Below are 23,313 nucleotides of genomic sequence, written 5' to 3'. Positions count from 1 at the left end.
CCCCACTCTACCTATCATCTCTCATTTGCTATCAAACTATTTATACTCACCTCTGATCGGTCCATGATGCTGGACTCCTTTGTCCACCTGTTAAAATTTCAAACAAGCACCTTTGTGCTTTCTCTCATGCTGCCCAAAGCACATGGGAGGCACTTCCCATAAAAATCTGCAAAGCTAACTTATTATCCACCTTCAGATCCTTCCTTAGCACTCTCCTTTGCCCTGATATCCTACAAAAAACTAGACAATGGTTAAGCTCTTGATGTGCAGAGACCACTGGCTGCCATCCAGACCAGTGTTCTCACATTGTTTACTTGTAGTCCCCTGTCTGTCTGTATCAATCTGTTGTCTCTTATCTTATACTTAGATTGGAAGCTACTTGGGGCAGGGACTGGCTTTTTGTACAGCGCCTAGCACAGTGATGTCCTGGTCCGTGACGATGGTAACGCAAATAAAGGGTAATAGAATAGTTTAAGGTTCTTTCTCATAGTCTAAGGCTTTAAACTCTTTAATAACTGCTGTGGCAAATTGCCGGCATTACTCACACTTTCACTTTTTGGGAAGGGTTCAGGGCACCGTTTCTCGCTCCTGAACTGGGGTATTAACTGCCCCACTAGTGTCCTAGAGGAGGGGAGTGGAGAGGGAGGGACCAGGGCCGGCCCTCTACTCCGGGTCCCAGCCCAGGGGCCCTAGGGATAGTGGTAAACCGCTTGAACTAGTGGTTCCTTCTCCTGGACTACTTCCTTCTCCTGCCCTTCAGCTTGTGGGGCTTCCTACCCTCCCTCTGCACAAACCAGGCATCCCTTTACCTAGAGTCTTGGTCTTCTGAGCCCACCGCAGCACTGCTCCAAACTCTCCTCTGCTCCAACACCAAACCACTCTGCTTCAACTCCTTCCCCTGTCTGAATGAAGCAGGAGGGTTTTATCAGGTGACTGGCTTCAGGTGCTTTAATTAATCTATAGCAAACTTTCTTCCCTCTACAGGGAATAAGGCTTCCTGCTGCCCTCTGGCCATGTTGTATCACACCGCCCCGATGCTAATCCTTCTGTCTTTATTTACTTAAGCATTGCATGTTATAAACCCAGCTTTTCTTTCTCAATCTTTTCATTAAATGAAGGAAATGTTTACCCAGTTACAACCAAAACACTCTGATGTTAGTTTTGCCAATCAGTTTCCCCAGCCAAACTTGGCCAACAGAGAAAGGAAAAGGAAAACATTTAAATATGTACTCCTTTTTATGGTCCAGCTGAAGTAGATAAGTAGTGACTGTTGTCAAGTTCAGGTAGGAGTTGTGCTTTTCTCTGGCAGGCAGACTCCCTGGTACATCTTAGGTCAATCTGGATGGCTGGATTGGAGGCAAAGTCCTGTTATTAGAGTAAGTTTTCTCCTCTTTCCCGGTAGTAGGATACAGTGGGGATGGTGTCAGATAAGCAGATAAAGACCAAATCCAGAACTCTCTAGGATCCATTCTTAAACCTACAAGACATCATGGCCTCAGGTTCATTGGACATGACAACCATTAGACTGATAGCTTGAGAGAAGGAAATAAAGGAGGGCAAAGAAAAGGAAAGACAGAATCGATACAGATCCCAACTGTGGGTTATTCCTGATTTACAGTCTCTTAGGCACTAGTCCATAGCAGTCTTTTTTCCAGAGATTTTTCAGTATTCTTGTTACCCAAGCAATCTTACCTCATAAACAATGCAGCTTTGATCAATCTTAGAACCTATTGACAAAAGGCCAGCTCTCAAAACAAAGTGCACTGGAGTCTCCTTAGCATAGTTTCGGGTAAGTGATTTTAGTTCTTTCCCAGAGTACCAGGGAATAGTTCATAGGCCTTAAATATCTTAGGCCATTTATATATTAGTGGCTTTTGTTGGCACAGCTATGTCAGTTATATCACACGTCATCACCTCTGACTAACATAGCTAATACTGCAAAAGTCTGTAGTTTAGACCTGGCCCTAGTCTTTCTCCTGTAGAGAAAGCAGATATCTCAGTTCCATTGTCCCAATACACTCTATAATTAGAAGTGTCAGACTCTTTATAACAATTTTATTTGTAAACGTTTGAATCACTGGATAAATCTGATCATCATAAAAAATGTTTAAATTCTTGCATAATTCCAATCTCAAATGGAAATTAAAGCAAGGCACATTTACAACTGTATTTTAATAATTACCCCAGATATGTGACAGATTACATTTAAACTGTGAATAATCCATATTTGATTAGAATTAAATGTTGAGACAGATAAGAATTCTATGAGCTTTGTCTCTCTAAACTTTAGATGCAAGACAGACAGTATGCTGGGATTAAGTTAACAGGTCCAGCAAGGACAATCATCATGTGAAATCATGGTTATTGGGCCAGAAGAAAGACCAGAAGGCCCTTGGAGGGAGGGACACCTTTTTGGGTAATAAGGTGAGAGGGTCAACTGAGAAACAATTACAGCGCAGAAACTCCTACAAAGAAACTTCAATTTATGAACAGGTTTGTCTACAAAACATTTAGTATGTGGCAGTTGGGGAGTCAGTCTGCCCTACACTAGCGTGCCGTGCAGTATGTCCCTCTGGACCCTGCTGCTGTGCGCTAACCATTCCCTAGTGTGCTTTGATCTCCTCCCATTTCAAAGTGGGGTATATCAAAGCGCACTAGGGAACGGTTAGCATGTGGCAGCAGGGTCCATACTGACCCTTACTGCTTGGCAGGCTAGTGCAGGGTATATTTGTACCCCAGCTTGCTGCAAACACAGTGTTTTTGTAGGCAAGCCCAAAGATGTTCTGAAAAATAGGAACCTAAATTGTTAATCCCTTACATTAGGGGGAGACTAAAATCTCCCTCTTTAGAGATACCATAAGCCAGTACAATTAGGGGAAGAGGGTGTCCAGTCTGAAAAGTCAGGCATATCAAAGAATCCTGAACAGTGTAACAGAGCTGTGAGTCAGGGAGGGAGGGGGCCATGACACAAGACATCTGAAAGGAGAAGATGTGCCTGACATGCCACATGTTGAAAGGGTCAGAAGGGAAAAAAGATACACACACTGGAAATATATGGTGTATATAAGGGCAATTCATCTTAGAAAAGGAACAACTAAGGGGGTGGGTATTATAGTGATTTATAAAATCATGAATGATGTGGAAAAAGTGAATAGAGAACTGATACTTACCATTTCATGCAATACAAAAAGCAGGGGCACTTGATTAAATTTATAGGCAGCAGGTTTAATACAAACAAGAGCAAGTACTTTATCACAAAATGTACAACTAAACTGTGGAACTCATTGCTATGGCATGTTGTGAAGGCCAAAAGTATAACTTGGGTTCTAAAAAGAACTGGTAAGTTCATGGAGGATAGGCTATCAGCCAAGATGGTCAGGAATGCAACCCCCTCCTCAGAATGACTTAAAACTCTGACTACCAGAAGCCAGGAGTGAAAGACAGGTGGATTGCTTCATAATTGCCCTGTTTTGCACACTCCCCTGAAGGTTGGGTACAAGCCACTGTCCGAGATAGGATACTGGGCTAGATAAATTGTGGTCTGACCCAGTCTGGCAGCTGTTATATTCTTATGAGTCTTGAATTGTTTTGAGTTAAAGTCACTGCATTATAACCTTAGAAGATTGTCTTCCCTTCAATCTTTGAGCAGGGATATTTGGGTAGATAACAGTTCCTAACCTGGAACACACTACTGAGGCAGCCATCTAAGAAATACCACCATCACGGAATAACTTATGAGGAAGGCTAGCCCAGTGGTCAGGGTGTTTGTCTCAGACTTCGGAGTCCTCGGTTCAGTTTTCTGCTCTGCTATGGGTTTCCTGTGTGACCTTGGGTGGGTCACTTAGTCTCTCTGTGCCTCAGTGCCCCCCCCCCCAGTGTTTACATAGAGGTAATAGTATTTTCCTACTTCACAGGAGTGTTGTGATTATTAATGTGTTAAAGGTGGATACCACAGTAATGGGAGCCATATAAGTATGATGGAAAGTGAGGAGTGGCAGGAATAAGGGACTAAGGTTGAATTTACAGATGAGATATTGTTGTTCTCTATCTTTTTGGAGTGTGGCTGTGTGTGTGTTAAGAACGAACAAACTCCCTCAGATGCTGCTGTGAAAAGGGACAGACAGACAGAAAGAACAGGTCCGCAGCTTATTCCTTTCAGTACCAAACACACGTGCCTGTAGTTTCCCAGCGATGAACCCTTTTGGGAAACTCCTGCTTTCCTGTTAGCCGATGGCCAAGGATGTTTGGTGAGGTGCCAGCTATGCCCGTTTTATACCATCCGTGACTTTAACCGCTAGGACGCACTGTCCCTTCGCGGCGGGCAGCCCGGGCTAGGCTGACGGATGCCCCAAGGTCCTAAACACCCGTGACTTTAACTGCTAGAGCTCAGAGCTCCTTCGCAGTGGGCAGTCAACACTGACTGACAGGTGCCCCAATGGCAGTACTAAGAGCCTCTCCACACCCGTGACTTTAACTGCTAGAGCTCAGAGCTCCTTCGCAGCGGGCAGTCAGGATTGACTGACAGGCGCCCCAAGAGTTTGCCCCGTGGAGGCGGCACAACTCAACGCTAGGCTCTTAGTACTCTCACCTAATGGCCAGGCTTTATAGCCAAAACAGCTGAGGTTCTTTAATTGTGTTGGCTGCTTTACAGTAAACCAGAGAAACAAGTCAGGCTTATGCACAAATGGTTACCAAAATTTATTAAACTAGATTCTAATCATGTGGTTACAAAATTGCTAGTGCCTACTTATTTAAATGTAGAGATGTTACACACACAAACAAGTTACAAAACTGAAGCCACAATCCCAAAGAAAGAAAACAAAGTATAGAGCTCTATTTCAAAATATGTGTACACTAAAGATAGGAGATCAGGTGTGGGTGCTTCTTACCCTCCTTGCATCTCTCGATTCCAGCGGTGCCAAGCCAGGATCGGTCACTCAATTCCGCGGAAAGACGAATAAGGGACAAGGCTTAGGGACCCTCTTAGCTGCAGAAGCCTTGGGAGGCTGTCACTTATCTGACCAGCAGATAGATAGTGAAAAGCACTCAAAAGCATGGTGCTGTAGGTCCCATACTTATACCTCTGTACTCCTTTATTCTCTTTCTCCTTTCTCATGCCAAATTGGGGCTGGTCTGTCTGGGCGACGCCAGATCTTGCAAGAGTAGTTTACACTTGCAAGGGAGAGAAACAATAAGTTTCGACTACTGGACATTCCTTTTATTAGGGTAAATATTTTCCCACCTAGGATGTTGGGGTGTGTGCATCACGCTATTTAGTAGGGGCTAAGAGCCATGTCTGTCACAGCTTCTCTGTCTGCTGTGAGCCTAATCGTTGTATATGTTCCCAGAGGCACATTGTAGCAGCACACCTGTGCTTCTCACAGCTTCAAAGGCTGTGCTGGAATTTATGTTAAGTGCCCTGTTGTTTTGGCTCCCTTGTGTTCCCAGCAATGCTGGTCTGAGGGGGTGGGGGGCTGGCTGTCTGGCTACACTTCCGTCCCCAAGGAAATGTATCTTCAATACTTTTAGCATTTAATATTTTAAAACTAAGATTTTCAATGTCAAGTGAAAAAGGTTTGCGGCAAAGTTGCAGTCCATCTATATTCTTAGAGCATTCTTTCCTTGGATACTGTATTTTTTTCTTTGATTCAGGCATTGCACCTATAAAATGACGTGCTTTATTTCAAGCATGTGTTTGATTTAAAAATTATTTGGGGGAAAGAGACACTATCATGCACTAAATGGACAGATGATAATGTCAGTATTATTGGTATAAGAAGAATCCTTTTACCCCCCAAAATCACACACTTATACCAAAGTGAGAAAAGAGAAGGAAAGAAGAGTTCACGAGAAAGTTTCAGAACCAAGACTCAAGAGTCGGTTGAGAATGGCAGATAGCTAACCTATTTCTATTGGTTTGACGTGAATAAAGTTGTAATAAAATGAAAAAAGATGACTTGGGGTATGTCTTCATTCCAAACAATGAGTGTTTAACTCAGGTTAGCTAACTCAGGTTAAAATAGCAGTGAAGACACGGCAGCTGGCTTTTAAACTCGGGTTAACAGCTTGAATTGAAGCCTATAGAGGAGCCTGGATTGAACTAGAGCTGCTAATCCGAGTTGAAAGCAGAGTTGCCTTGTCTTCACTGTTATTGTAACCTAAATTAAGAACACACGTTTTGCACTGAAGAGAGACCCTGCGGATATATCTACACTGCAGTTAGACACCCTATGGCTGGCTGGTGCCAGCTGGCTCAGGATTGGTCTACGGGGCTATTTAATTGTGGAGTAGACATTCAGGCTCAGGCTACAGCCTGAGGTCTGGGACCCTTCCACCTCACAGGGTCATAAAGCCCGAGCTCCAACCTGAGCCCAAACATTTACACCACAGTTAAACAGCCCCTTAGTCTGAGTCAGCTGGCATAGGCCAGCCATGGGTTTTTAATTGCAGTATAAACATATCCTTAGATACCTAAACATCAGGTGCAAAATACTGCAACACCGTGGAACTACTGGTTTGCAGGACTAGAGTTAGACAATCAAGGATCCTAGGCACTTCCCTAAATGAGGCCCCCTCATGGCTCTGGCCTTCCTTGGAACGGGGCAAGAGCAATCCAATAAACTTATGTGATGGGGAGCCCTCCACCACTTCTCTTCAGGTAGGCCTGGCCCTGCTCTCACCAGCTGTCCCTATGTTGGCAGGTTGAGTTCCATCCGAGAGGTAGGGAGAATTCAGCCGCTACCCACCAAAGCAGAGACTGCTTTGGCAACACCACCTCAGCAGAGCTATGATCAAGTAACTGCTGAGAGGGTGTTGTCAGGGCTGCCCACAGCGCAACAGGTGTCAGAGTTAACAACCCATTAGACACCTGAACTATTGTTTCAGGCTTTCTGCAGACTCAAGCAGGTATTGCTCTATCAGTTACACTCAGATCAAGTCTGCAAGCTTTTCTTGTGAAAAAAGAGATTTGTCAACTTGGTCAAAATTTCCCCATTTTGTACTGTGCTGTCTGATTGTCCATCTTCTGCTTCCTTTTACCCTCCCACCCATGAGATATTAGTGATAAAGCAATTGCCAGTTTTGCCAAACACCCCTCCCCCCTGTGTTCAAAAATAATGAGTCAGGCCTCAAAAAATCTTGAGATTTGCTTAGAAATCAGAATATTTTTAAAATAAAAAATGTGGGGGTTCTCTTCATTTGTTTTTCTGGTATTTGAGCCTTTAGGGTTCACATTTTCCAAGTTTTCTTAGCACCGATGAGGGCTAGAAACTATTTTTAAATGAAAGATGAGATTCTCATCTAATAACATGACTCCAAGAGTTGGGGCTTTCAGAAAAAACACCAAATATTGCAAGACTCATGATAAAAATTTTGACGGTTGGCAGCACTGAATTCTTGTGTGTATACCATTTATTAAACTCTTTGAGATGACACGCACTATGTTCATCTAAAATGTAGTTGTTGAAGATACTATTAAAAGGATGCTATCAACTTGAAAACCACATTTTCCACTGAATAACATGCATCTATTTTTACAATAACACCTAAAATTATTGGAATGGAGAGAGATCACAGAGAAAACAGTATTTTTCAGTTTATTTATTTTGTAAGTTTAACATCCCTTCCAGTCAGTTTCACTGTTCTGGTGTTGGTCAGTTGCACTTCCTGTGTCATATTCTAGGGGGATGAAATCACCCTCATGAACTAGGAGAGCTCACATGTATGTTCTTCCACAGCAAATGCAAGAGGGTGTTAGCAGAAAAGCTGAAACTGAGGCAGCAGGCCGTCATATAGACAGGAGCGGGAGGGGTAAAAAGGAATGGGACAGAGCGTATTTATTGGTATTGCTTTCAGGACTGCCCTCCCTCCCCAGATGGAAAGAGCCTTATAAATATCAGCAGAGAAGAAAAAACTCTTATTTTTTTTTAAGGATTAAAAAAAAAAATCTACATGCAGTTTAAAGGGTGCTCTATCAGAAACTTGAATTATTTTAAACTGACTTCTTTTAATTTTCCAGGGATCACAAACCATTCATTAGAAGTATAATTTTCCTCTTTATTACAAACTGATTGTTGTAATCCCCTTTTAGACATAATGCAACAGAAATATAAAGCCTGAGATCCATGCACAAAAACGATGTGCAATTGCACAATACAACTATCATAATTTTTCACACAAATCAAGTATTTGCTTATAGAAATGATCACAGAATCATCTGAATCATCATTTGTTCATGCAAATATCTTATTTGTCCATGCGGTTGTACAAATTGTATGCACACAATTGTACATGCATTTTTGCATGCACAAGTGGGCTTCTACATTATAAAAATGTAGTCCAAAGAGCTTAACATTATATAATCACTTGCTGATTTTAACTTGACCAGCAGGTAAAAGCTATTTAAATCTTCATGAAACTTCAGAGTTTACCACTCTTGGAAATTGTACAGCCACTAATTGACTGACAGGAACAGAGCACTAAAATGTCTATAATTTCATAGTAAAGTGCATGTAATATGTCCTTAAACTGGGTGGAAATAATTGTGTGCTCAAATTTTTTCTCCATATTTCAACCGATATTGGAGAGAAGTGTGGGTCTGCTCCTCCCACTTACACCTCGCCAGATAACAGCACTAATGTGAACTTTAAGCAATATCATTATTTTCCACTTATGAATGATATCTTACTTTCTGAATGTTTAGTTTGCTTTAAGATGCACAGTGTTCTTGCACAACTAAATGGGTGTAAGCAATGTCTATAAGCCTCATAACAGAGCAGTAGGTGTGCTGTTCCTTTATTTATATGATTTTGTTTTTTCCCTTTAGATTAAAATATGTAAAGGTCTCATTACGGTAATTGACAAAGGTAAGAGTGACACCTCGAGCAGGCTACAGCACTGGCATCACGCTAGATTTACTAACCAGCTTCCTTCCTTCCTTCTGTTGCTAATATAAAGCTGAAACAACTCTTGGTTTGTGTGGTTCATTCTCTCTCTCTCACTGCAGTCCCACCTCATCTTCAGGCCGGGTCTCTTTTTCTTCCCCCAAAACATGAGTTCCAAGCTCTGTGCTGGAAAAGAGCGACCCTGACTATGCTCACCTCTGAGTAACAGCTCTAAGAGTCCGGCTGCCTGCCCTGTTAGCATCCCCCTGCATGTCTGAGAAGCGCATACTTTTTTTTCATTCTTTCTTCTGCTCCTGTTTGCTGCAGGCGGAATCTGACACCAACACCTGCCATAGTGGAAAATGTCTTTGTTGCTTTGCACTTTTGTTTGAATTGCTGCAGGGGAGCCAATGGGAGTTAAGTCCATTTACTTTTTTGTTGGCTAAGCACCATGGAATAGGATCTTGAGATGGGGCCGATAAGGAGTGGCACGTGCTGTGCTGGCCCTTTGAGTTAGCTCAGCTTAATAAGGGCCTCCCTTTCTGGGGAGGGCAGATTGCTGAACTTGGGCCTCTGAATGGAACAGCTGGGGGAGGAAAAGAAAACAAAAGAGGGGAAACACAGAGTGCCCTGAACCTGGCAATTGGGGGTGCGGTTTAGGACCCGGAGAGCAGGCAGGCCGGCCGGCCACACGCCAGGTGTGACCTTTGCAGGCTCCTCGGTTCTGTTTGTTTGTCTGGGCAATTTCCAATGCACTGATCGAATGGAAGGAAGCAGCCTGACAGCAGCATGCTGGCTGGATACGCTCAGCGGTAGCCTGGGTTTAGGCAAAGAGGGCTTGAAACACTGAATTAACTCCTTGAATCCTGATTCACAGATGGATGCAACCCAAGAGCCTTTAAATAATAACCTGTCAAACTAGAAGCTCAGTGGATTGATGAATGGTTATTTATAACCCACATTGTATCATCTAAAAAGTGTTCCATGCTTATAAATGATTGATTGTTTTACATTACCTGAAATGAGGATTTTAGGCTTAGCGTATCTTTTGGTAGGTGTTTGTGTTTGAATTGTGTATTTCAGAGGGTGAAAACGGAGCCATCTATGAATCAGAATCTCAGACGCTAATGTTCATTATTTAGTGATGGACTTTTTTACCAGGCCATTTTTATAATTGCTTTGATGAGTTAGAACTTTTGTGCTGCCAATTCCCCCCCCCCCAAAAAATTTAGAATATAAATTTAGATAAACCTCCTTTGGGCTGTTGGAAAATCTTGAAATCTCATTGTAACCTTTACATTAATGTATTGTTTATTTTTACATATGTGGGTATTGTCCTGTTTCCTGTCACTAAACTGGTGCATAGTTAAGTGGGCTAGAGTGTGTTATCTGAATAAAGTTCCAAGCTTCCATTGCTAGAAGAAGGCCAAGTAATTTGAGTTCATGCCAGACAGCTTGCAAGTGGAATTACAATATTTGTATGGAAGCCTTTATCTTTTGTGGTTATTACTTGCTCATTCTGCAGCTGCTGTCTACCTATCAATCAAGATGGTTTAGAGGGAGCTTCAAGGTTGATTGCATAGTTAAGGACTTGCCAGAAGAAAGTTTTGACTGATGGAATGTACAAACTCCAAAGGCTAAAGGAATGTTGGGGATGATTCTAAATGCTTAGGTGTGGCTATGCCTTCTTACACACTGTTTGAACTGCCCTGCTTTTCAAATGTGCAGGACCTGTATTGTTGAGAGCTTGCATGACTATTGCTTCAGCTTGCCCGTTTGGTGAAAATTGTATTATTTTGACCATCTGCCATTCTGCTTAGCTGTAGGAATGTAAAATACAGCACATCCCCCCATCCCATCCTCCCCACCCACACACACACTTTCTTTCTTAGGGAAAACACACCAATTTTCCAGTTCTAAGCCAAAACTAATAGGTCCACATTTTTCATAGAAAATGTCTTTGCATATTAAATCACATTTTTCACTTATTTGGAAGTGCTTTTTTTCTGCTCGAAATAGTTAACTGACTTTTTACTTACCAGTTTTATATTTTATCATATGAAATGTGAGTATCGGGTTTGTTAATTAGTTTAAGAATTTCAAATGAGCAGTAAATGCTTTCAGATTAACAGCAACTGAATTGTCCTTTCTTTTGTTTTTTCATGCATTAGAATGATATTTAGTAACATAGTTGCATTTAATGATTACAAGTTTCACTCTTGTCATAAGTGCTGTGTTTTAAACCTTACCGTAAGGAAACAAACTGAGACACTGACTGTGCTGTTGCATTTCCAGACTTTGCTTCTGAGAGGAAGTAAGATTAATACAGGCATCTAGCTCACAGTGGTGCAGCTGAATTTCTAGAAGCACTCAGAAGACAACCCAGGATTGCTTGCAGCTACACCACTGGGAGTTGCTTTTTGTGTAATTGATTTGTGAGAATCTGTCTGCTAAACTTATAATTTATGAAATATACTTTCTGTAAAATATCTTAACCCCTTCAGGGAGAAACTAAAGCCATGGAGTCATGGTTAAAATGCTAGCTGCAGTCATTAGAATGGGTCCCTTCTGTCAGGCATCAGGAAAGAATGATTCAAATGAAAATGCTTTAGTTTAGAAACATACTGGGCTAGGTTCACCAGTGCGCAGAGGCTGCTTTCCATTGCTTCAGCAAAGCAAAACACCCGTTAGACTGGGTTTACAGCTCCTTTACACATCCATAGTCTGGCTTATTAGTTTTATGGTCACTACAAGAAGGGATGGTCACTACAAGAAGGGATGGGATGAGGTAGTTTAGTGGCCCTTAGTATCAGGTTTAAAATACCTAGAACCATATGTTCAAATCCCAGCAGACTCAAGTTAGTCCTTTGTCTTTCCAAGGTAAATGGAATATCATGCTGTTTACTACAGGGGTATCTTTCAGTTAAGACCTTACAAACTGATGTCCTGTCATCTTTTCTTGGACATGAAGGATTTCCTGATAGTTTTCATAAGGGCATGGTTTACCCCATGGTTTCTGGGCCAATTATTTCCCTCCTTCCGCTGTTGTATAGTGTGCTATTCAACCAGTTGGTTGCCAGCTTCCACTGCAGATGTAATTCAGTAGCGGATGCATTTCAGTGGTGGGGTTTGTGCACAGTATCTGCAACATTTTGGGATCATTCAGGATGCAAGGTTCTATAAACATGTAAAACGTTATCTTAACACAAGTAAATTAAATCCAGGTACAGGAGCAATCTGAAAATATAGTATGTAGATAAATTAGAGATGGGCTTACGCTGCAAAATGTAGCTCTAGGTCTGAAGTTTGTGGATGCTCAGCCCTTTTTAGACATAGAGGCCAACTGTGAAATTTAGATCCAGATTTGAGTTTGGATTCTAAATCTTCCTCCTCCATCCCCAGAGGTTTGGAGGTGTTTGGATAAGGGGCTTTGCTTCAGTCCCATCTCTAATAAAAATATTTGTATTGAGGATTTACAGGGAGAACTATACCATTGTTTAAAAATATTGCACCAGGAGAGAGCTGATGAAATGGCATTCACGCTTACAGAAATGTCCTGGGACAAGTCAAAACGACAGTAGCAACAACAGAACTGTGTTGCAGCATGCATTTTTGTATTCCTCAGAGCATGATTATAATTGCACTGGGGAAAGACAAGAGTTGCACACATGCTTTAATATTATTCATTTACTTTTGAGTTTAATGGCTGTGTCCTCATCTGTTCTCATTCAGACAAGCTATTTGGTCCTGACCTCTAGTTGTAATCACCTTTTGGGAATGAATGAGTTGTAACTTAAATGTGTAAAATAACAATGTGTAAATACATGTGGACTATATGATAGCTAACAGGGATTTGCTAAGCTTTGCATAAAGTTCTTAAATAGCCTTCTTGAATACACCAGAAATTATGGTGATTTCGTTTACGGCTTCCTTAATGGAATTGTTTAAAAAGACGTTGCTTTTTTTCTCTTCAGCATTAGCAGTTAAGGCACCTTACTGTTGTAGTATGATCAGAAATAGTAATACTAAGGAAACTAATTTTCAGTCCTCAGAAACAGAGAAATTAAATACTGCAGAGCCATTCAGTGAAACACAAAACAAAAACTAGCACTTTTAATAATACATGTGCAAGAGGGAGATTTAGAGCTATATTGTACCTTGAAGCACCAACCTAGGAGTAGACCCCAGAGACACTGTGACCTAGAAACACTCCTCTGAGTCCCACACAATTCCTTCCTTGCTTCAGGGGGCAGCAGTAAATTATATAGCCTCTGTGCCAGCTCAGCTGAACTGGCCAGCACTTTGAGAGAGTGGAGCCAAGACTCTACCCACTCCTCCACCCGTCCCCACACACCTGCTCTGAGGTGGGGGAGGAGCTGGCGCAGGCAGAATCTGCTCATTCCTGCACTCTCAGTCTCAAGGTCTGGGTAGACAGCAGAGGGGTGTAAAGAAGGTTCGTACTCCCCTGCCTGGGCACTTAGTTCAAGTCACAACCTAGTCTTTTGTTACCTTCTCTGGAAGCAGCCAATACTAGCCTCCTTACCATGTATGAGAAGCTCATTCTTCTTAACCGTTAGGTTCCTTGGGCCAAACATATTCCTAGTGCAACTCTGGTCAATTCAGTGGAGTCGTACGGGATGAATTTTGGTTTCTTTTTTGTATCTTAGGAAGCACTTTTGTCATTAGACACATTCTGTTGTTCTAATAATACATTTTTATTTTCTTTGCCCACTTGCTTTTCAGGCTGTCTCACTATGAGTGCAAGTGCTGATCTTACTGTAACCACAAGAATAGAGTTAGCAGAGCAGATCTCTCCAACACTACCCAATGCCACGAAAAACAAAGCCTCTGGGAAACTTCGGCGCTCTGCTAGTGCTCTCAGCAAATCTTCAAATTAAAGCACTTTGGAAGGGGAAGCCTATTCAAGGGAATTTGAAAAAAAAATCGGAATAAAATCATTTACTGTATCACTAGAACATTGCTACATGCTTTGGATGAGCATATAAGGAAGTGTACAGTTCCCTTATGTGGCAAAACTTAAATTATTGATGGACAGCTATCACTTGATTTACCTGTCATGCATTACACTTGATTATCGTTGTCACCAAAATAACTGTCAGAACTGGATCTTTTTTAGTGTGTGAGGCATTTAACTGATGTGGGGTAACTCACTTATTTTCCCTTAGAATCTGTAGATGCAAGTACAGCTGTCACAGGAAGAGGATGCAAAGCAAGTATTGAAACCAATTATTTAATTTACTTTCATTGTGTTGATCGTTTAATCATTCCAATTATAGTTTAACACCTGTGTGTATATTAGCAAATTTTGTCTAAATGGAAAACAAGTTTTCATTTAATTAAACATGATGGACTTTTTCTCTTAAGAGTGAGTGAATGACTTGGGTGCTTCTCAGTATGTCATCAAGTGCTCCCTTCCTTTTCTGTTTTGAATTGATACCCCAGTACAGTTTTTGTGCATAAAAACCATAAGTATCAAATAGCTGTTTTAAGTAATTTATTTGTAATCTAGGAAAGTGCTGCTAATTGCATAAATCACCAAGACCTGGATTAAAGTCACTTGGCTTAATCTTGCCCTTTTATTCAAGGGTGCATGTCCCCATTCATTTAGTAAAATCCTGAAATTGAGCTTGCGCTGACCCTCACAGGATTGGGCCCTTTGTGGGATGCTGCATATTAACATACCAGAGAGCAGAATTAAGACCCCTGCATTCTATCTCTTATTGTTGGTTATAACCATCACATACCAATGCTGGTAAATTTAAGGGTTTGCGGTTTTGGCTTTTTTGGTATCTTAACAAAGATTCATACTTATACTATAAAATGTAATACAGATTAGAGATGTTAACCTGTACAGTTTGGTTCAGACCATTTAGTTTGTCTGTCCATTTATTTTTTGATAGAAATCTTCTTTTGCAGCACTATCTTTGGACCTAGGGTCATTTTGTCATATGAAATGTTGCATGTGATTAATGCATAATGTGAGCTAATCACTTTTTTCTGTTTGTGTGGAAAAAATAAAATGACCAGTGATTTCATTTAGAAAAGCAAATATTGCACATTTGCAATAACTACTTTTCAACCAGATTTGTATAACTGGGAGCCAGTACACATCCTCAGTAGCCACACTGACATAGCACATCAACAGTGCAATAATCTGCAAATTAAAGTATCCCTAGTTAGTCCTAGATATTGTAATAACCTTCCAAGGATACATTACATTGTGTTCTTTTGGTGATCTGCATATTGTGCAAATGTTTTGGATATAAAAAAACCTCAGTACAATTTCAGTGAATAGTGGTTCTGAGGAGTTAAGGGGAAATTTTTGTACTTTTAGAAAATTAATATTACCATAAAAGCGAGGAAAATAAGAGACACACACTGTAACCACTTAAACACTTAATAGAAGGTAGGGAATTCAGATTTAAGGCTGAAATTCTGTCATCCAGTATGACTTTGTATTGCAAAGGTCTCTAAACAGAAGTTGATTTTCCATATAATAATGCTGTAATACCTAGAAACAACAGGGTATGAAATGGGCGGAGTTTCAAAACTGAATTTCCTGACTCTTTTTTTGTTTGGTGGAGGGACAGGGGGCAGTTGTCAGACACCTAACGTTACCGTAAGTTTGTTTTTTGACATTTTGGCTACTAGTGTTCGTATATATGTCTGATTTTTGTATCATACCCCTGTAATCTTCCTAATCTTCCTCAGGTCTAGTTAACATAGTCTCTGTTTGTTTGTGTTTATTAAGTTGGATGCACACCTGAAAAACTTAATGTGACTTCTTACCTGAACTGAAGGGGAGTTACTTTAAGTAAAGCTAAATGCACCATTGGGTCGCCATTTTTATTTGGGCTTTTTGTTTTTGCACTCAGTTTCTGTGTATACATTAAGTGAATGTTTATTTTCACGTTCACAGTGATCTGTGCTTATTCTCTGTAAATAATGAATGCTATTTGATAAATCTTTACAGTAATAAGTTATAGCTTGGCATTTTGTTATTGACTTTTTGTATTAGTTTATTTGGTTCTAGTGGTAACCAGTTTATCAGGAAAAATTAAAATGGGATGCACTCATTATCCAGAGCAGAAACTAGAAATTGTTACTTGTGATGTTAGTACATAGTCTACACTAGCTAGCAGGTAAATGCAGCCAGCCTCCTGGCACAGAGCATAATTGAATTGCTGACATTTCTGATTGCCATTTGACTTTCTGTTCAAACCTTGTTCTTTGCAACTTTCTGATTGTGTGTCTATAAAATAAGTTAGAAAAAAATGTGTATTGCATTATCTAATGTGTTTTCATTTTAATCATTGTTGGGTAAGGAGTTACTGTGCTTAGTTACCCAGTAAAATGTGTGTCAAATACACACCAGGTGGAGTAGCTCAAAGAGCATTTTTCTGAATGAGACAAAATATTTCCTTCTAAAACGACACCAGTCTCTAATGCAGGGAAGAATGAAAGCGCAGAATTATTATTTCCCTGTTATAAAAAAGCGTATTTTCTTCTTTAAAAAATGAAAATTAGAATCCGAGGGTTTTGGTAGTATAAAACAAACAAGTACACCCTTTTCTTAACTCCTCAGAAATCAATTAAATCTCAGTTCACTGATTTAAAATATGTTAAATGTAAAAAATGTATCTTTGTGATATATACAGCTACTCTGGTCCTTTGTTTAGATGCCAAGTTAAAACGAGGTACATTGATCCTGTGGCAATGGATTTTATTCCCAGTATTGCAGTAATAAATGTAGTAGATTTGAATGCATTGGATGAATATGGATACAATAGAGTGTCATTTGCTTACCTGCACCATTTTTGACCACCTGCATTTTGGCTAAGAGAACAGAGCTATTGGCCAAAATTCAGACTGGGTATAAATAAATGCAATTCTCATGGAAACCTCCAGACAATTTCATTAGTGACTTCCATGGTGAAATAAGTTACATATCTGGTGTAAGTGGTAAAACAATGTAACTGACGCAGATCTGGCATTCGTGTAACTGAAGCTGAGTAGCAGAATGGGCTGTATAACAGGAAGAACTGCTAACGTGAGGATGTTAAGTAGGATGTGGGAGGGTAAATTGGACTCCTGCTGAATACCAAAGAGTTGTACCTTTTTTCTGTCCTGCTTACACCATTCTTAAGCCACTGCTGAATTTAGCCCATTGTAGACTTGACAGACAGACAAGTACACTGCTAATCCATAAAAGTACAGGGGACCAGACTGTTCCATCACATCTGCATATGCAGGTCCTTGAGAAGTCACCTGACAGGATGATCAGGTCCATTTTGTAAGAGTGTATTATACTTTACAAATGAGCTGGCTTCTGACAGATGGAAGTTTTTGTTTAGCTTTTATCAGTGAAAACTATTCAGCTACCCGGCAACATACTTGCCTAGTCCAGGTTCCATTTGGCATAATTAAACACCAACAACTAGATTTAATGTAATCTAAGGACAGTTCACTCCCTGCCCCCATCATAACAGTATTTGTATTTCCATAAGGTTTCCTAGAAATTTGAAAGCTAATATTACAAATATGCTCATTTCAATATTCAAGGGAAATCTCCAGAACATCTTCAGTATCTGATGACATGAGAAGACCTCCAATTAACCCTTGCATACAGTGACAATAATACTAGTGTCTAAAAATAGTTGGTAAAACTTTGGGGTGAGGGGGTCACCTTTTATAAATCATGAGACTAAAGATATTTTTCCGTTTGTGTTGGACCAAACTCTACAACAGCTGTGGCTGAAAATTCTCTCCAACTCCAGTTCTCTTGACAGTTTGCTTCATAGTACCCTTAACTGGGGAAATAAAACACTCCAGAAGTGTGTGCTGTTGTGATGCAAGACCTTATTACCATAGTGCAACTCCATTTGTCATTTGGCTAAGGTGCTGTAGTGGATATATTTTTACCATTCAGTTGTCAGTAAGATAATTTACAAAAACAAGACATCCAGGAATTTTATATATAACCTAGATATACCTTCATATGTGTTGGGTAGATACCTTTCCCAAAGTATAAGGGTAGTCATATAATATAAGTGAATTGTGCTTACGCAATATTTCTTTTGTAAATGCGTATTCTAACAACGGAGGGAACAATCATGGTATCTTTAGAAAACTCAGGAAGCTTCCCTCCTTCAAAATGCCGCATTCTTCAGCGTGAAGGGGCAATTTTGCATCCTCTAGTAAAGCAGGAGAATTGTGAGTCTTTTAAAAATGCCTCCAGGAACCAATAAGATACAACACTTGAACGTCTCCACTCATTAGGAAGGGAGTCTGTTTTCCTAATATACAACTGGTTACATGGATATTTCCACAACAGTGGCTTTGCTTTTATCACAAGTTATAAAGTCAGGGCTCCTGTTGCTTTTACTAGAAAAGGATGCTTGAAGAGCCTCAATCTGTTATATGTTCTCCTATTGGGCCCATCTGTAATGTCCAGTATACAGAACTGTGCAGAAGCAGGTGAAGTGGAAATGGCTGTGCTTTGTAATTTTCTTGTCTCTGAACATACCAAACAATCTTCCCAGTTCATTATCCTCATGAAAGTCAAACAGTGGAATTTCAGAAAATAAACTGTCCCTTCTGAGACTGGATTCCAACGTGTCACGTACCACACTAATCCTTTACTAGTCTACGGTCTAGGTGATGATCAGACCTAAGGGCCAGTGCCCAAAGATGTGATGATGCAGAGAGCCTTGCCTTCCCTTACACTCCTGGGCAGGGGCCAAGAACAATCCCAGTGGAGAGCATAGGCACTGCGCCCAGCTCATGCTGACAGCAATACTAACTTCCCAAAAGGGGGAAGGGTAAGAGCATCCCACTCCCGGCAACCATGCTAGCCTGGCATGGAGCACAGTGCATGCTGCACCTTTAAACAGAGTGGCAATGCGTCATTGCAGCATGTGCTTCTCCAGAGCCCCAGTTGAATTTCCATCTGGGGTTCGTGCTATGCTGGAGCCTTTCCTCAGTCCCCCAGTGTGGCTAATGGCTTAGAAAGCACAGTCCAGCCCTTAAAAGGCTTTGAAATGTTATCACATCTGCATTTGTGCTTTTAGTTTGGGATTGAATGAAAGAAGAAGGTACAAACTCCACAATGCACACTCGTGTAATCCCGTGCACAAATGATGCACTCATGTCGCATCCTGTGATTGTTCAGAAACCATGTCCCAGATTATTTAGCTTCTTAGGCACTGCCTCGCTTGAAGCCATTTAATACATGTGCTAGGATGATTTCTGGGAGAAAGTGAAAACAGCCCTATTGGTGACTTTCACTGGATAGGGCAGTTACAACTTTTGCTCCGCTTAGAACTTGATTGAGAAAGTTGGCTTCTCAGATTGTTTTGGGCCTGAGTCATGCAACTCTCACACAAGGAAGGTCAGAGTCATCCCTCGTGTGACTGTATCAAAATCAAAGAGAGTCCCCAGGGGTGAATTCACCCTATCAGACTTGATAAGAACTCCTCATGGGAGCAAGGTGTATTCACTAGGAATACAGGGTTTGATCCTTATCATCCACTAATAATGTTTGACATAATGCTTTAAAGTCCAAAATGCAATCTGCTGCAATTAGCAAAGCCTCTCTCCCCTTTTGGGCAAAGCTGTATAGCTCTTGGATTGCCTTCAAGTGAAATGTTCAGCAAGGCCCCTAACCATCCATATGTCAGAGAGAGATTTGCCTGAGTGAGGAGTTCCAAACTGAGCCCAGACAGGGTACTCAAGGTAATCAAACCGATTCTTCATTGGAATGTTACATATTTTATTCACACAGATGGCTGTGTCCTTGATGCACATAGGCAATTCAGACTGAAATTTGCTCCTTTTTCATCCCCCCCCCCCCCCGCTGTCTGTAAGCCTAGCCTCCTCCAAAGGATCTTTGACTACTGAACTTAGAGCCAGCACTGCCACTGGCACCCTTTCTCTGGATCATATTTAGGAGCATTCATTGCAGCACTCAGCTGCCAGTAGTAAGTACATTTGATCAATATTTTCAAAGAAATGGCCCTTTGGATAAGTGCAGAAGTGAGGCCCTCATGAGAGCACTCTCACTGTATTGAACCTGGCAAGCGTTCTCAGCCGTAGCCTCTGGCATGGTTTGAACCAGCAGAGAATGTGCAACAATGGCATTATCTTCAGCTTCCTCTGAAGGGGGTTTTGCAGCATTTTGCTAATAATAATTACAGACCATTACCAACCCCCAAAGACGTTATTTATGTACCATTCAGTGTAAGAAATGCTTAATGAGAGTTCCTCCTCTTCTAAGCCTCATAACGCCTTGTTGCAGAGTGATTTACATGAACATTCAAAATGATCTGTTTCTACTGTTGATTTTCTACTCTACAGAGAGTTTACATAGGAAAATGAAGGGGGTCAGTTCTCTCAGTCATAATGGGAATGCTATGGGGGTATTTGTTTGTTGGTGGGGAAAAGGACCCCCTAGTGTCTATATTGGAGAGATTAGGGGGTGAGAGTGTTCTCTTTTAAATAGCCTTTGGGTGAACTTTTGATACTGAAATGGAAAGTTAATCCTACACAGCAGGAGATGAATTCTAAAGTCATTTTGTTTGTAAAATTATTAGTGTGATCTGAGAGTTAATTAGTTTGAGCTGCCGAGAATGGGTTACACGTGTTCTGTTTGTTATGCTGTAGTGTTAGCAAAGTCTTTAAAATTCATTTTACGGTTAAAAATACTGTTCTTTTGGACCAAGATTTTTTTAAAATGGAGGCCTAAAGTTAGGCTCCTAAATGCGTGATGAGATTTTTCAAAAGTAGAGCCAGCCAGAAGCTCCAATTCAAGTCAATAAGAGCCTCTGAAAATCAGGCTACTAATGTAGGGTACTAAATATGGATATAGGTGACTAACTTCAGGCCCCCACCTTTGAAGTAGTCTTGGGAAATAATAGTTTTATGACTATTTGCTGCCTTGTAAGCAATTGGGAATCAGCTCTTCTTACAGACAAGGGCTGGCAATCTGAGTCAACTCTACCAGAGCCCAGTTTCTAAGGACAATCAGAAAAGATTTAAAATAATTGCAAGATACTCCAGAATTGAGAGACTGTGTAAAACGTTTGTTTTCTCCAGCACTGATGGGGATGAAGGCCCTGATGCTGTGCACACTTTTTTCACATGTGAGTGACTACACATATGAGTAGTCCCACTGAGTTCAGTGGGGCTATTCACACACGAGTGTTTGCAGCTCAGGGACCTTAATTTGTTTAAAAAAAAAATTGATATGTGTTAAGAAATAAGAGGCAAATTTTCAAAGGGCAGTTAGCAAACCACCTCCTCAATGGAATTTGAGCATTTAAGTTCTCTTTGTGCTTTTGAAAATCTCACCTTTCCTTTCCCTATATGCATGTAACATGCATGAGATTTAGTTGATCAAAAGGGAGAGACCCCCAGCCCTGCAAAAACTTGCACACCTGTTTAAGTCAAAAGTTAGCACCTATTAAGTGTTTGCAGGATCAGGGTCTTAACATTGTTACTACTGTATTGGTATATGTCAACGTTCCCATCAGAAACACGCCTATTATCAGGAGGTTGTTGCCTGCCATTCATTCAGGAGTATCTTGCTCTTGTATGGCTCCAAAATATCTTTGATGTTTACATTTGGGTGGGTTAATGTTAGATATATAAGAATTGCCAAAAGTACAGCAAAGGGCAGCAAATATGATTAGGTGTACAAAAAAGATTCCATATGAGGAGAGATTAAAAAGACTGAGACTATTCAGCTTAGAAAAGAAACAACTGAGGGGGAATATGGTAGAGGTTTATAAAATTATGAATAATATGGAGAAAGTGAATAAGGAAGTGTTATTTATTCCTTCACAAAACACAAGAACCAGGGGTCACCCAATGAAATTAATAGGCAGCAGGTTTAAAACAAACATAAGGAAGTACATCTTCACACAATGTCCAGTCAACTTGTGGAACTCATTGCCAGGGAATGTTGTGAAGGCCAAAATTATAATTGGGTTCAAAAAAGAATTAGATAAGTTCCTGGAGGATAGGTCCATCAATGGCTATTAGCCAAGATCCAGGACACAACCCCATGCTCTGGTGTCCCTAAACCTCTGACTGCCAGAAGCTGGGACTGGACAGCAGGGGACAGATAACTCGAAATTGCCCTTTTCTGTTCATTCCCTCTGAAGCATTTTGCAACGGCCACTGGAAGACAGGATACTGGGCTAGATGGACCACTGGTTTGACCCACTATGGCCATTCTTAACTAATCCATTTGAGTAGTCAAAAGACATGAACAGCTGAAGAATGGTTTCAGATACTCTAGTCCACATTGTCATATGCCTGAGCTAGTGCACTTGCACAGAGGTGAGCAGTCGCTAATTCTGTAAGATGAACAGTACTGTAATGTGAATGCAGTGCTGGCTAATTTACAGGGCATTAATTGTATATTCCAATTGAAACTGTATCATTATTTGATCCATAACAAGTCTCTCCACCCATGAGATTTTTCTTTTTCAGCATGCAAAATAGCAATAATTTTGATGCTCAGGATTAATGATCACCTAGGGTCTCTTAACTGTGCTTCAGGCCATTAACTTCTCCCATTTACATCACTCCCTGAGAAATGACCCACATCCTGATCCTTATTGCTTAAACGATCACCCAGATAGTGAAGATCAGTACTCAGTCCTCTAATGATTATGGGCCTGATCCTACAAACACTTGCCACCAAACAGAGGACCTGAGCGAAAGCCCATTCAAGTTGATGCAGATTCTTTCCATAGACTTGAATTGGCTTTGGATTGGGCATGTGAAGTTCCATTGAAGTCAGTGGGGCTACTTGTGCTTTAAATGTTCCACAGAGTAAAGGTGAACATAAGCACTTAAGTATGTGCTTGTCTTGAACATTTGTGTATCCTGAATCAGGGCCTATATGATTAATGATAATAGCATAAATGTCCCTAAATAGAAATGTATACAATAGACCAAACCTCTTAAGTCTGCCAAGTAAATAGCATTGTTAAAAAGAATCTAAGTACCCACCAGATGGAGGTGCCAGACATTTTGAGATTTTTTTTCTTTTGAACTAATATTTAATTTACATATGAAAAACTATAGAAAAGAGCAGTAAAATGCTGGCTTAACCCAACAACGTATGAACTGTCGCTGATGTATGCCGTTAACCTACTCTGCTGTACCTTGGTATTACAGCAGATATGTCATCAGTTACTACAGTGATCCAAACTTCTAGTGGACTTTCAGCTTTAAACTGACAAAAGCCACGCAATTAAGAGATAGGAGAGAAGCTTTGCTTTGCTTTGAAATAGTTTTATGGGTAGATTAAGGAAAAAGAAGTCAACTTTCTAACCTAAGAAGAAAGGTGATGTAAAATTAACACTTTGCACTAATCCATTTAAATTCCCAGGGCATTGTG

The 23,313-nt window shown here is 40.6% G+C and overlaps 1 protein-coding gene across 4 annotated transcripts in view; it reads left to right on the top strand.

The window, feature by feature from the left end:
* The window catches only part of RALGAPA2 (Ral GTPase activating protein catalytic subunit alpha 2), a 297,122-nt gene extending 281,871 nt beyond the window's left edge, over nucleotides 1-15,251 (top strand). For 3 of the 4 annotated variants that reach the window (XM_074949738.1, XM_074949737.1, XM_074949736.1), the window contains one exon: nucleotides 13,626-15,251. In XM_074949738.1, the coding sequence (XP_074805839.1) occupies nucleotides 13,626-13,780 (155 nt within the window). In that variant the 3' untranslated portion in view covers nucleotides 13,781-15,251. Of the gene's footprint in view, nucleotides 1-8,824; nucleotides 8,865-13,625 lie in introns of all 4 variants that reach the window. The other variant, XM_074949739.1, reaches the window with a different exon arrangement.
* The last annotated feature ends 8,062 nt before the right edge of the window (nucleotides 15,252-23,313 follow it).

The sequence above is a fragment of the Natator depressus genome, chromosome 3 (assembly GCF_965152275.1).
Source record: "Natator depressus isolate rNatDep1 chromosome 3, rNatDep2.hap1, whole genome shotgun sequence".
Lineage (NCBI taxonomy): Eukaryota > Metazoa > Chordata > Testudines > Cheloniidae > Natator > Natator depressus.
The sequence above is the reverse complement of the archived record's forward strand: the minus strand, read 5'-3'. Positions and strand labels throughout refer to the sequence as shown.